General features: G+C 41.2%; 1 protein-coding gene across 2 annotated transcripts in view; it reads right to left on the bottom strand.

Annotated features, from left to right (window-relative positions):
* Positions 1-2,475: 2,475 nt before the first annotated feature.
* The window catches only part of cntrl (centriolin), a 131,856-nt gene continuing 119,793 nt past the window's right edge, over positions 2,476-14,538 (bottom strand). For both annotated transcript variants that reach the window (XM_078549970.1, XM_078549971.1), the window contains exons 42-44: positions 11,529-11,708; positions 6,291-6,405; positions 2,476-2,932 (exon numbers count right to left, since the gene is read on the bottom strand). In XM_078549970.1, the coding sequence (XP_078406096.1) occupies positions 2,919-2,932; positions 6,291-6,405; positions 11,529-11,708 (309 nt within the window). In that variant the 3' untranslated portion in view covers positions 2,476-2,918. The remainder of the gene's footprint in view (positions 2,933-6,290; positions 6,406-11,528; positions 11,709-14,538) is intronic.

The raw sequence follows: 14,538 nt of genomic DNA, 5'->3' as shown, positions 1-14,538 counted from the left end.
ACTAATAGCTTCAAGGACGCTTGCAATTTAGTAGTAAAATAAGACATTGTATAGAAGCATGGAAAGATAACAGTACAGGGAGCTGCCATTTGACCTAGGAGCAGGAGTAGGCCATTCGGCCCTTTGAGCCTGCTCCACCATTATGATCATGGCTGTTCATCCAACTCAATAGCCTTCTCCCTCTTTCTCCCCATACCCTTTGATCCCTTTCGCCCCAAGACCTATTTCTAACTCCTTCTTGAAAACATACAATGTTTTGGTCTCAACTACTTTCTGTGGTAACGAATTCCACAGGCTCACCACTCTCTGGGTGAAGAAATTTCTCCTCATCTCAGTCCTAAATGGTCTACCCCATATCCTCAGATTGTGACCCCTGGTTCTGGACTCCCCCACCATCGGGAACATCCTTCCTGCATCTACCCTGTCTAGTCCTGTTAGAATTTTATAGGTTTCTATGAGATCCCCCCTCATTCTTCTGAACTCCAGCAAATATAATCCTAATCGACTCAATCTCTCCTCATATGTCAGTCCTGCCATCCCAGGAATCAGTCGGGTAAACCTTCGCTGCACTCCCTCTATAGCAAGTACATCCTTCCTCAGATAAGGAGACCAAAACTGCACACAATATTCCAGGTGTGGTCTCACCAAGGCCCTGTACAATTGCAGCAAGACATCCCTGTTCCTGTACTTGAATCCTCTGGCTATGAAGGCCAACATACCATTTGCCTTCTTTACCGCCTGCTGCACCTGCATGCTTACCTTCAGCGACTGGTGTACAAGGACACCCAGGTCTCATTGTACATTCCCCTCTCTCCATTTATAGCCATTCAGATAATAATCTGCCTTCCTGTTTTTGCTACCAAAGTGGATAACCTCACATTTATCCACATTATACTGCATCTGCCATGCATTTGCCCACTCACTCAGCTTGTCCAAATCACACTGAAGCATCCTCCTCACAGCTCACCCTCCCACCCAGCTTTGTATCATCTGCAAATTCAGAGATGTTACATTTAATTCCCTCATCTAAATCATTAATATATATTGTGAATAACTGGGGTCCCCACGAGTCACTGCCTGCCATTCGGAAAAAGACCTGTTTATTCGGGAGAATTAACCCCCTTGCCTTTTTCCCATAGACCAGCAATTTTTTTTCTTCAGATAATTATCCAATTCCCTTTTGAAAGCAACGATTAAATCTCCCTGCACCACACTCCGAGGCAGTGCATTCAACATCCTAACTTCTTGATGCGTTAGGGATTTTCTTCCTGTCCCCTTTGGTTTTTTTTTGCCAAATTGATGTCCCCTAGTTCTCAACCTTTTTGCCAATGGGAATCTGCTCTCAACCTGTTCTTCCCGAAAGAGAACAAACCCAGCTTTCCCAATTTATCTTGAGAACTGATGTTTCTTATACCTGGAACCATTCTGTTAAATCTTTTCTGCACTCTCTCTAAAGCTTCCACATCTTTCCTACACTATGGTGCCCAGAATTGGACATCATAATCGAATTGAGGCCCAACCAATGATTTATAAAAATTCACAAATTCCTTGCTTTTGTACTCTATGCATCTGTTTAAAAGTCCAGGATCCTGTATGCCTTATTGAGTGCTTTCTTAACCTGTAGAATTGTATCCTTTATTTTATATTCCCTTTCATTCCCTCACAAAATGTATCACTTCACACTTCTCTGCATTAAATTTCATTTGCCCCATGTCTGCCCATTCCACCAGCCTATGTCCTCTTGAAGCCTATTGCTATCCTCCTTACAGTTCACAATGCTTCCAAGTTTTGTGTCATCTGAAAATTTTGAAATCACCCAAATCTAGGTCATTAAGATAGATCAAGCAAAGCAGTGCTCCTAATACGAATCCCCGGGGAAACCCCGCTATAAACCTTTCTCCAGTCAGGTAAATAACTGTTTCACTACTGCTCATTGTTTGCTGTCATTCAGTCAACTTTGTATTCATGCTGTGAATGTCTCTTATTTCATAGGCTCCATGTTACATGGTATAATGTAATTAAAATATTTTGTCCTCATAGAACAGCACATCCTCTCAGTAAATAGAAAAAGATCTTGTGTCATTGCACTTCAGATGTTATACTTCAAAGACCCAGAAGTACTAAAAATATCAAGTAATTTTCTCCTGATAATTGGGCATCTTCCCAAGGGCAGAAGCCAGGGATTTACAACTAGCTGCCAATCTACAGAAAGCTTCCCTAAGCAATTACCTTCTGACCACAGGATATGAATATTTAGGCTTCTTCCCCTTTGACAATACCTAAGCATGGCTAAAAAGGAACAGCACAGCTCTACCTTAGCATTTAACTAACAACTCGCATTTGTATAGTGCCTTTAACATCCCAAAACACTTTACAGGAATGTTTCTGAACATCACAAACATGTTCCAGGCCATCTGTGAATGACTGTCACAGGAAATGAGTTAGCTTTTATAGAAATATGGAAGAAAAAGGATCAACATTTCAGATAATTTTTATTACTGCAAAACCATACAAAATTTACAAACAATGTACATATGCCATACTTATATAAATACAATATACACATTTACTGTGCAATCACAGCACAGAAGTGTTAATTACAAAAGAAATATTGATTAAAAAAATAAAATTATCAGAGCTAAAAACACAGTTGAGGTATATAATAGATTTCCCAGAACACCTAAATCGAGCTGTTGAACATGCGTAACATTCTAGTTTTATGCAACAACTGTGCTAACTGCAAGGGGAAAACAGTACAACCAAGATTATACACTCCCAGCAGCACAGCTATAGAAAGACTCATAGGGAGACTGATGATCTAATATGACTGAGGTAGGACAGGCTTCTTGGGCATACTTTTGATGTAATATCTGCATCATTTGAATCCACTTCATTACACGTCAAGGAACTCAGGAAAATTACCAACTTTCTTCTGTAAAAGACAAAATGAAAAGCCATGCATTTATATAACGCATTATCACAACTCTAGGAACATCTCAAAAGCACATCCCATGGAATGAATTGCCTAAGTGCAGTGACTGCCAAGTAGCAAACACGGCAACAACCTACAAATTCCCACAATCAGCATTGAAATGACCAGTTAATCTGTTACTTTAAAAGTGAAGTTTGGCTGACGTTATCTCTACTGCATTTACAGGAATTCATGTGAGCTGTCAGCCACTGAACTTGTGACCTATTCTAGATAAGAAGCCTGTATGTTGACAATGTTGCATTAAGCATACCTAACCTTTAAGCACCTTTGTAGTTTTACCAGAAACCCATGGCATCCTGCAATTGTTTACTGTCATTCTTGCATGTCAAATTTGCCCCACTGTTACTTTAAACATTTAAAAAGTGCAACAAAAGGCTTCTCGACCACTAGATGTGGGGACTGCTTCACACTTTTAAAAAGGCCCATAATATAAAAAGGACACTATATAGAACCTCTTCACATGAATCACCTTGCATCATAACCTAAGGATAATTTGCGGAACACCTTCGGTCTGTCCGCAAGCATGACCCAGACCTCCCTGTCGCTTGCCATTTCAACACACCACCCTGCTCTCATGCCCACATGTCCGTCCTTGGCCTGCTGCAATGTTCCAGTGAAGCTCAATGCAAACTGGAGGAACAGCACCTCATCTTCCGACTAGGCACTTTGCAGTATTCCCGACTTTATACTGAGTTCAACAATTTCAGATCATGAACTCTCTCCTCCATCCCCACCCCCTTTCCGATCCCCCTTTTTCCAATAATTTATAATTTTTTTTACAACAATATTTTTTTATTTTCCCTATTTTTAAATGTATTTTGATCTATTGTTTCATCTCCACCTTTTAGCCCATTTCAATCCCTTCCCCTCACCCCACCGGCACTAGGGCCATCTGCCACTAACTTGCTCCCCTTAATGTCTCCATTAGCACATCCTTTAGATAATATCACCACCGTCAACACCCCTTTGTCCTTTTGTCTATGACATCTTTGGCAGTCTCTTCTTGGCCTCCACCTATCATTGGCCCCTTATCGAGTTCTCCTGTCCCACCCCCTTCTACCAGCTTATATTTCATCTCATTTCTATATGTCTTAGTTCTGACAAAGGGTCATACAGACTCGAAACGTCAACTGTGTTCCTCTCCGCAGATGCTGTCAGACCTGCTGAGTTTTTCCAGGTATTTTTGTTTTTGTTCTAGATTTCCAGCATCCGCAGTATTTTGCTTTTAAGGATAAATTACTTCCTGAAGTAGAGTGACTGCTATTATGAAGGCAAGAGTAAATTATAGAAGTATTTTAGAAAAATGCAAGCTGATGCCAGAGGTACAAAAGGTTGGCCAACGTGATGGATGGTCCAATGGAGAGTCCACACCCAAAGTGCCAAGCTATTTCCATCTCCCTGGAAATGCTAACACACCTATGCCACATTGCCCTACTGGAAAGATGATAATAGCAAGCTTAAGGCCTGAAGTTATTAAAATTAATATCAGGGCTCTTTAAGAGTAAAAAGAGTCAGATAACATTACAAAGAAGTGTATTTATTTCAGTCTACCCTGTACTCTGAGTCTGACTATTTTTTTCATGAGGTATAGTTTCACAGTGCAAAGCAGGCTACGATAGACTTGCCTTTTAGTAGCAAGCCTGGAGTCTCTCAATATGTAAGTAGGAGGTAGCATTATTGTATTCTGAAGCACAGAAGGTAGGAGAGAAGAGCAACTCAGAGGCACAATGGCCAAAAGTAAATAACTGAAGTAGTTTGGGACCCTTGCTTGCCCTGGAATAGCAGAGTTTACACCACTGCATGAACAGAGCAGAAAGGAGTTCCCTGTCTACGAGGATGGTGGAAGCAGTGACCATCAATGATTTCAAAAGTAGATGGGATAGGCACTTGAGGGTTATAAACTTGCGGGGCCATGGGGATGGAGTTGGGGAATGGGACTGACTGAATTGCTCTATAGAGAAAAATTTGAGTCCCTCTTCATTAGAACAATGTAGATTATGGGGTGATATGATAGAAATATTTTTAAATTATAAAAGGATGGGTCAGGGTAGATAGCAGCAAAGTATTTCCTTTTTTGAGGGGTCAAGAACAAGGGACCATAGATACAAAGTTAGAATGAAAGGCAGGCGAAAGTTCTTTACAAATTGAAGTAGAAACTGTCAAGATTAGACTGGATGAAAGAAAAAAGGTTCAAGGGATATGGGAACGTGGTGGGTAACTGTGATTAGAACTATTGCGGTGTAGAGAGTAAACAGTAACATGTTACACATGTACGTTGACGACACTCAGCTATGATTCGCCATCATCTCTCTGAACAGCTCCACGATCAACAAAGTGTGCATACTGTTCGTCCAACATCCAATTTTGGATGAGTTGAAATTTCTCCCAGCTAAATACTGGAAATACATGAAGCCAGTGTCTACAGTCTGTACCACGATTCCATTCCTGGCAACTGTCGGAGGTTGAGCCAGAATGTTCACTTTCTAGGTTTAGTGTTTGACCCAGGCATGAGCTTCCAACCACACAATGCTTACTTCCACCTCTGTAACATTGCCTGACACTGACTCTGCCTCAGCTTATCAACTGTTGAAACTCTCACCTATACCATTATTACCTCTAGTCTTGACTATTCCAATGCTCTCCTGGCCAACCTCCCATCTTCCACCCTACCAAAACATGCACATCTAAAATTTTGCTGCCCGTATTTAAACTCACCTGTCACCCCTATGCTTGCTGACCTACACTGGCTCTTGGTCCAACAACACCTCAATTTTAAAATCCTCATCCTTGTTTTCAAAACCTCTCCATGGCCTCACTTCTCCCTCTCTCTGTAATCTCCTCCAGCCCTACATGTCAGAAATCTCTGCATTCCTCCAGTGACCTCTTGTGCATTCCCAATTTTAATCACTCCAGTGAGAGCTGTGCTTTCAGCTGCAGTGACCTAATCTCCCTCCTTCACTGTCTTCCTTTAAGATGCTCCAAAAAACCTTTCTTTGACCAAGCTTTTCGTCATTTGTCCTGATACTTTCTCCTGTGTCTCAGTGTCAAAAATATATTTTTATTGATATACCTCTTGTTAAACACCTTGGGTTATTTTGCTGCATTTAATGTGCTATATAAATGTAAGAAGTTGTTATTGTTGGTTGGGCCATGTAGCCTATTTCAGTGTTGTAACTTCTTTGTATTAATTTGCAATACAGCATACCTCACTGGAAGATATAGCTGGACAGCACGTTTTGAATCAATACCAGAATGGAAAACTGAATATATTAAAAAAATTACTCAAGCCATTCTTTACCTGCATCTTTTTCAGAAATACGTGCTTCTGTAACAAGCAAATGGGCACTCTTTGGTCGAAGAGATCTTTCAGCTGGTCTTCTGGAAGGTGAGTGGAATATTCCATGGAGAAGAGACTGGAACAATAACAGCAACAGTTCGTATTTATGAAGCACTTTTAATGGGAGTAAACCATTCAAAGGTCTTTCTATCATACAAAATTTAACAACCTGCCCACAAAAGGAGCTATTAGGCAAAGTGACCAGAAGCTTGGTCAAAAGTAAGTTTTAAAGAAAGTCTTAAAGGTGGAGAGGTAGAGATGCAGAGGCTTAGGGAGACTAGGGCCCAGGCAACTGAAGACATGGCTACCAAAAGTGAAACGATTAAAATCGGCACTGCACAGGGGGCCAGAATTGAAGGAGCATAGAAATCTCAGACAGTTGTAGACGTGGAGAAGGTAACATAGATTGGGATAGGTGAGGCAATGGATGGATTTGAAAACAAGGACAAGAATTTTAAGATCTAAACGTTGCTAGACCTCGAGCTAGGTTAGGACAGTGAAACTTGAGCAGCAGGGTTTTGGATGAGTTCAACTTTATAGGGGGCGTAAAATGGGAAGTCAGCCAGGAGAGCATTAGAATAATTAAGTCTAGAGACTACAAAGGCATGGATGGGGGTTTGAGCAGCAGATTAGCTGAAGCAGGGCAGAGACAAACAATGTCATGGAGGTGGACATAGGCGATCTTGATGATGGAGCAGATATGTAGTCAGAAGCTCATCTAAAATAGGACACCATGGTTGTGAATCATCTGGTTCAGATTCCAACAGTGACCAGGGAGAGGATGGAGTTGGTGGTTAAGGAATTGAATTTGTGGCAGGGGCCAAAATCAATAGCCTGGATATTAAAAGGGACAGTTTATGTGGGGGGAGCATGTTTCAGATCAGAAATGCAGGAGACTGGGTTTCTCTGTATGTTATGAAGTTTTAACCTCATAGCCTATGTCTTTTGGTTCCAAAAGGTTCCCTGTCCAGAAGTCATCCTGATTGACAGGCTTGGCTTCCAGAAGAGTGGGAAACAAGGACAGTGGGTCAAGGGTGAGCCTCAGAAGGTGGTGGAGGCGGGGTCATTGAATATTTTTAAGGCAGAGGTAGATAGATTCTGTTAGGCAAGGGGATCAAAGGTTATTGGGGTTAGATGGGAATGTGGAAATCGAAACACAAGATGATCAGCCATGATCTTATTGAATGGCAGAACAGGCTTGAGGGGCCGAATGGTCTGCTCCTGTTCCTATTTCTTATGTTCTTATATTGCTCTTTCATATTCTGATCAACCCTCTTCACATTTCCTGTTGTGGTGCATTTTTTCATAAGCATTTATGGCTTTCTTTTGATCTCTACCACTATCATGAGGCACTGCAAAATATAACTAAAGCAAAGGATCCATTTCTTTTTTTAATTCGTTCATGGGATGTGGGTGTCGTTGGCTGGGCCAGCATTTATTGCCCATCCCTAATTGTCTTTGCTGTGGGTCTGGAGTCACATGTAAGCCAGACCAGGTAAGGACAGCAGGTTTCCTTCCCTAAAGGACATTAGTGAACCAGACAATCGGCAATGGTTTTATGGCCTCAGATATTATGTTATAACAGGATGCCAGAAGAAAGCTTCAAGTAGCTGCCTAGTAAAACTGTATGGGAATCAAAGTAAAAATTCTCCAGTGACTATAGTAATACTGGATGCAAAGGAAGATCATCGTGCCTGTGGGTGGGTCAGTTATCATAAAACATCACTCCAGGGATTTCTCAGAGAGACATTTTTGGCTCAACCATCTTCAATTGCTTCATCAATTACCTTCCCTGCATTACAGGTTCAGGAGTGAGGCTGTTTGCTGATGATTCCAGGATGTTCAGCTTCATTCATAACTCCTCTGATAATAATGCCAGGGTTAGGGAGTAAAATCATGGTCCGTGGTGCTTCTCCTGTTTCTGGGCCCCTTTTATCCCCCATTCCATTTAACCCTCCTCTTCAGTCATGCATGTTATTTTTCTCCCTTTCAAGATTCACCAATCATAAAAAAGGCCCTAGTAAAATATTAACACCCATCGCTGGCATTTGGTTACCAATGTCTTCTGATATATGTGCAGCAAGCATCATTAATATTAAGAGCAGCAACAATATAATGCAGTGTTAGTTTGTATGCGGCCTGTAGGTGATCCCATCGTGATTATTAAACAAACCAGAAAGTACAAATTTGACTTTAACAGCATTGTGCAACATTGTTAATTTGACAGAAAGATATCCAATTAGCTATTTATAACACAGTGCAGATGATTTGGTGACTGCGTCAGCCTCATTAACATGTTGTGCACATTGCATCATATGTACACGGTGACAATAAGTTCATATTTGGGGGAAAGATTCAATACTTGCAACCCAGATAACCTGCACCAAATGTTTTCCATTCTGTAGAAGTCTTTCTCCTGCTTGGGTGCATGATATTATTCAATATAATTATTTCATACAAGGGGTGTAATTGGATTCTATTTTATCAGTAATCTCACAGGGTAGAAACTTAAAATGACTCCCGAGCAACAAAGAGGAGTGATGGAACAACAGAGGTCTTCACTGTCAGGAAGAAGCATTGGAGTCTTCAGGTGTTTTTGTGTGATACAACTTTTAAAAGGCCAGAGGACAATGACTGAATGGTTCACAATTGTACCTGTGTTTTCTTGATCAGCAAGTCTGGAGACTCTGCTGATTGCTACTTCTGGCTATAACACATTTTCAATATCTACTATGCAGCAGAACTTTATCGCAATATTTTAATACCTCAAAAAACTCAAAGCACTAAGATAGAGTGAGATAATAGGTAAGTAGACAAAAGGACAAGATTGCAGTCAATGGAAAAGACTCTCGAGAATCATGTGCAGTATAAAACAGGTTATTGATTCACTATGAGCCCATTATTCACTCCTGTCCTGGCAATTTCACCCCACAAAACCTGCTCATAGTAAACTTCCATTAGCAATAAAATAAACAGAACTCCAGCCATGATTCCACCCTCTGACTGAAAGATAATTATGAGGTGACAAAGTCTATCTACCCTAGCTCATTTCATCCACCCAGAATGACATACGAACATGTGTATTAGGAACTGGAGTAGGCCATTCAGCCCCTCGAACATGCTCCACCGCTTGATAATATTACCTACATTATACCAGTGACTACAACTCAAAAGTGCTTAAATGGCTATATAGCGATTTGGGACATTGTGAAAGATGCTGTATAAATGTAGGTTTTGTCTTTCTTTCATTTCACTTACAAGTAGTAGGCAAAAAGTGACTGTAGCATGGTGAAATTGGAGGCCCAATGCTGATTCTATAAGGATAATTAATCACAGAGCAATCAACTGATGTTAGAAAAATGGCTACAGAGGAATCCTTGCGTTTACAAAACAATTCAACTCTGTTGCTAGTGTAACCTTACCATTCTGACTTCTCTGCTGCCAATGCATAAATGGCATCTGCCCCTTTTACAGTAATGACACCATCCCCAGGATTTGTCAATCAGACATCTACCAACAATTCAGGGTTTGATTGAATTGTTAATCTGGATTTTTTTTTTAGAGAAGAATGAATACCAGGTACCAAAATTCAGTACGGCCTCAACTCAAGAACTAGATTGTTTCCTCTTCCCCTAGAAGCCTTCAGCAGGACCTGGGTAGCTCAGCAAGAATTTTCACCAATCATCTAGATGGGCGTAACCACAACAACATTCAAGAAACTCAACACCATCGAGGAAGGAGTGCATGTCTATTGATGAGTGCCCCTGTTTCTAGAGTCAATATACATCATTGGGACAACGCAGTGTGTATAATCTACAGGATGCACTGCAAAAACTTAGTTACTTAAATATTACTGCCCCATAAGGACAAGGGCAGTAATGTCATGGTATCATCACCTCCAAGTTCCCCTCCACACCATCCTAGTTATTCTTCCATTGTTGCTGGGTCAAAATTATTGAATCCCCTAAAACCTTTGTGGGAGCACTAACACCACAGGGACTGAAGTCGTTCAAGGAAAAGGCCTGCTACCACCTCCTTAGGATAACCGGGCCTTGACACTAAATGTGGCCATGCCAGCATCCCAAGAACATTTTTCTTTAGAATGCACGTATGTTCAATAGAGACCAGTAGAGTAAGCAAAGGTAGTTTAAAACCTTCTAAGTTCAATACCAATCATCTAGAAAGTAAAATGAATCAAAGGACATAAACTGGCACAAATTAATTCCTCAAAAGAAAATTCTAGCAAATCCAGCGGGAAAACTAGAGTAAATATTGGCTAAAACTGATTTTTCCCCTGCATTCCAATGACAAAGAAGCCATGACTTTATACCACTTCAGCTCCTATTTCATTTCAAATTGTAAATAATTTGTGCAATCATTTTGCACATTCTCCTCTCAGCAAGTGAAACAAGTTACGACACTAGCACCATGACTTGAGAAAGTGCAAATAATTAATCAAGTAGAGCATCAGGATATCTATCAAAATACTAGTCCCACTCATTGTAATGAAACAGTGATTGTTCATAGCCAAACACTGGGAACTAAACTGTGAATTTGTTTGGCTCTCAAGTGGCAGCATAGTGAAGTCTGGAGTCAAGATTTCAAACTGCAGACTACCCAATCCGGACACCTGCTGGTATAAATTCAAAGCATTGCACTTCCAGGGCCAGGTAAATCTGAACAAACATCAAAATCTTGTACCATTCAATCAGAAGCATAAGAAACCAAATTTTTGATTTTCTTACTGATCCTCTTTACACATTTGTCAGTTATAGATGATATCTTGTGGGAAACGGCTGAAAATAAAGTTTACTTTCCAAATGCGAAACATTTTATACTTGACTTAAAAATATCTTCATAAAGGAAGGAAACTGGATAGTCTTCTGTTTTCTAACAGAAGTGAAAATTTAGAGCAACCAGCTTCATTTGCACTAAAAGAACAAAAAAGTCTTAAAGAATTACAGAATCCTACATCACACACAATGCACTGTACAGTCCTGTGTAATTGTTACAGCTGGGTTCAATTTCCATTCATTATTGCTCCTTTTAGCTTAAATGAATTCAATGAAATCTGAATTTATCTCTCTTCCACCACAGCTTTCACTAAAAGCCACTCGATACTAGAACCCAAGCAGAGTTTTGGTTAGTGCCAATTCTAGTTGGTTTTCCTATCTTAAATTGCAACATTTTACAACCCACCTTGTTCTGGCCATGGTTTAACGAAGACTGATGCTGGTAAAATGAGTCTACATTGGTACAGGCGACAAGTTCATCCAGTGCATCCACACGTCTTTTAAGGCTGGTCAGATTGCCCTCTGTCTGCTGCTTTCGTTTACATAATGTTTCAGCTTGCTTTGACATGCACTGACGAATCTGTGCCTAAACAAGAGAAAAATGGCAATCTTCAACTTATTAAAAAGTAAATATTCGCAATTTGGTGTCAATTCACAGTGGTATCATCTGAATTCCTCAGTTAAGCTGCAATTTTATTATTCACCATGCATTTGAAGTTTCTCTTTAGGCTTTCATGAAAACACACCAATTCTAGATTAAGCTGCTCGTAGAGCCCTTTACTATTGCTTGAACTATTAGGAAGGGCATTTGTAACCTAAAGTAACTAGATTCTAGATTTTCCAACTTTGCCCATGAAGAGGGGTCTTTTTGGAATGTTCCCTGGATGGCACATGGGGAGGAATGGAAACCTATTACTTGAAGAAATCATTAATATGAACCTCAGATGTTCAACCTTTTATTACTCCCTCTCAACAGTTCACAGCTTCAAATATAAATGTTAATTTAGCATACTGCAAAAGAAAAAAAAACATGGTATATATTAAAATGTTCCATGTGGGCAAGATTTTGATATTTGTTCAGATTTAACTGGCCCTGGAAGTCCCTTGCTTAGAATTTATACCAGTAGGTGTCCGGATTGGGTAGTTTGCGGTTTGGAATCTTGACTCCAGACTTCACTATGCTGCCACTTGAGAGCCAAACAAATTCACAGTTTAGCTCCCAGTGTTTGGCTTTGAACAAATCACTATTTCATTACAATGAGCGGGGCTAGTATTTTGATAGATATCCTGATGCTCTGCTTGATTAATTATTTGTACTTTCTCAAGTCATGGTGAAACTTGTTTCACTTGCTGAGAGGAGAATGTGCAATATGATTGCACAAATAGTTTAACATATAAAATGGAATAGTAGTTGAACTGGTATTAGAATCACAGCTTCTTTGGCACTGGAATGTCTATGTAGAAATGCTTTATAATGATCTATGAAACTGGTATAAAACAGGAATGATTTGTGCTTTAAAAGTTGCACAAGAAATTCAGGGATACAAAAAACTTATCCCAGATGTTCAGTAAATTTACAGTTGCCCTTATGAATTTTTTTCATTCTTTCATGGGATATGGGCGTCGCTGGCTATACCCATCCCTAATTGCTCATGAGAAGGTAGTGGTGAACTACCTTCTTGAACTGCTGAAGTCCATGTGGTGTAGGTACACCCAGTGGCATTAGGGAGGGAATCCCAGGATTTTGACCCAGCAACAGTGAAGGAAGGACGATATATTTCAAAGTCAGGATGGTGAGTGGCTTGGAGAGGAACTTCCAGGTCCATGTGTCTGTTTGCCCTTGTCCTTCGAGACAGTAGTGGTCGTGGGTTTGGAAAGTGCTGTCTAAGGAGCCATGGTGAGTTGCTGCAGTGCATTTTGTAGATGGTACACACTACTGCCACTGTGCATCAGTGGTGGAGGGAGTGAATGTTTGTGCATAGGGTGCCAATCAAACAGGTGGCTTTGTCCTGAATGGTGTCAAGGTTCTTGAGTTTGGTTGGAGCTGCACTAATCCAGGGAAGTACAGAGTATTCCATCGTGAATGGTGAACATTGTGCAATCATCAGCGAGCATCCCCACTTCTGACTTACCTAATGATGGAAGGAAGGTCAATAAACAGCTGAAGATAGTTGGGCCTAGGACACTACCCTGAGGAACTCCTGCAGCGATGTCCTGGAACTGAAATGATTGACCTCCAACAACCACAATTATCTTCCTTTGTGCTAGGTATGACTCTGACCAGCGAAGAGTTTTCCCTGATTCCCACACTCAGTCAAATGCTGCCTTGATATCAAGGACAGTCACTCTCACCTCATCTCTGGAGTTCAGCTCTTTTGTCCATTTTTGAACCAAGGCTGTAATGAGGTCAGGAGCTGAGCGGCCCTGGTGGAACCCAAACTGAGCGTCATTGAGCAGGTTATTGCTAAGAAAGTACTGATTGATAGCACTGTTCATGACCTCTTCCATTACTTTGATGATTGAGAGTAGACTGATGGGGCAGTAACTGGCCAGGTTGGATTTGGCCTGCTTTGTGTGTACAGGACATAGCTGGGCAATTTTCCACATTGCCAGGTAAATGCCAGTGTTGTAGCTGTACTGGAACAGCTTGGCAGGGGCGCGGCAAGTTCTGGAGCACAAGTCATTAGAACTATTGCCGGAATATTGTCAGGGCCCATAGTGTTTGCAGTATCCAGTGCCTTCAGCTGTTTCTTGATATTGTAGAGTGAATTAGATTGGCAGAAGACTGACATCTGTGATGCTGGGGCCCTCTGGAGGAGGCCAAGACGGATCATCCACTTGGCACTTCAGGCTGAAGGTGGTTGCAAATGCTTCTGCACTGATACACTGGACTCTCCCCATCATTGAGGATGGGGATATTTATGGAACCTCCTCCTCCAGTGAGTTGTTTAATTGTCCACCACCATTCACCACTGGATGTGGCAGAACTGCAGAGCTTAGACCTAATCCGTTGGTTGTGAAATCGCTTAGTTCTGTCTATCGCTTGCTGCTTATGCTGTTTGGCACGCAAGTAGTCCTATGTTGTAGCTTCACCAGGTTGACACCTCATTTTCAGATATGCCTGGTGTTGCTCCTGGTATGCTTTCCTGCACTCTTCATTGAACCAGGGTTCATCCCCTGGCTTGGTGGCAGAGTGCGGGGTATGCCAGACTGTGCGGTTACAGATTGTGGTTGAGTACAATTCTACTGCTGCAGATGGCCCACAGCGCGTCATGGTTGCCCAGTTTTGAGTTGCTAGATCTGTTTGAAATCTAGTACCACACAACACGATTTGAAGACGGGGCTGCGGTCTCTTATAGGACTGTGCAATGGTCACTCTTACCGATACTGTCATGGACAGATGCATCTGTGGCAGG

This window comes from Cetorhinus maximus, chromosome 10 (genome assembly GCF_964194155.1).
Source record: "Cetorhinus maximus chromosome 10, sCetMax3.hap1.1, whole genome shotgun sequence".
Classification (NCBI taxonomy): domain Eukaryota; kingdom Metazoa; phylum Chordata; class Chondrichthyes; order Lamniformes; family Cetorhinidae; genus Cetorhinus; species Cetorhinus maximus.
The sequence above is the reverse complement of the archived record's forward strand: the minus strand, read 5'-3'. Positions and strand labels throughout refer to the sequence as shown.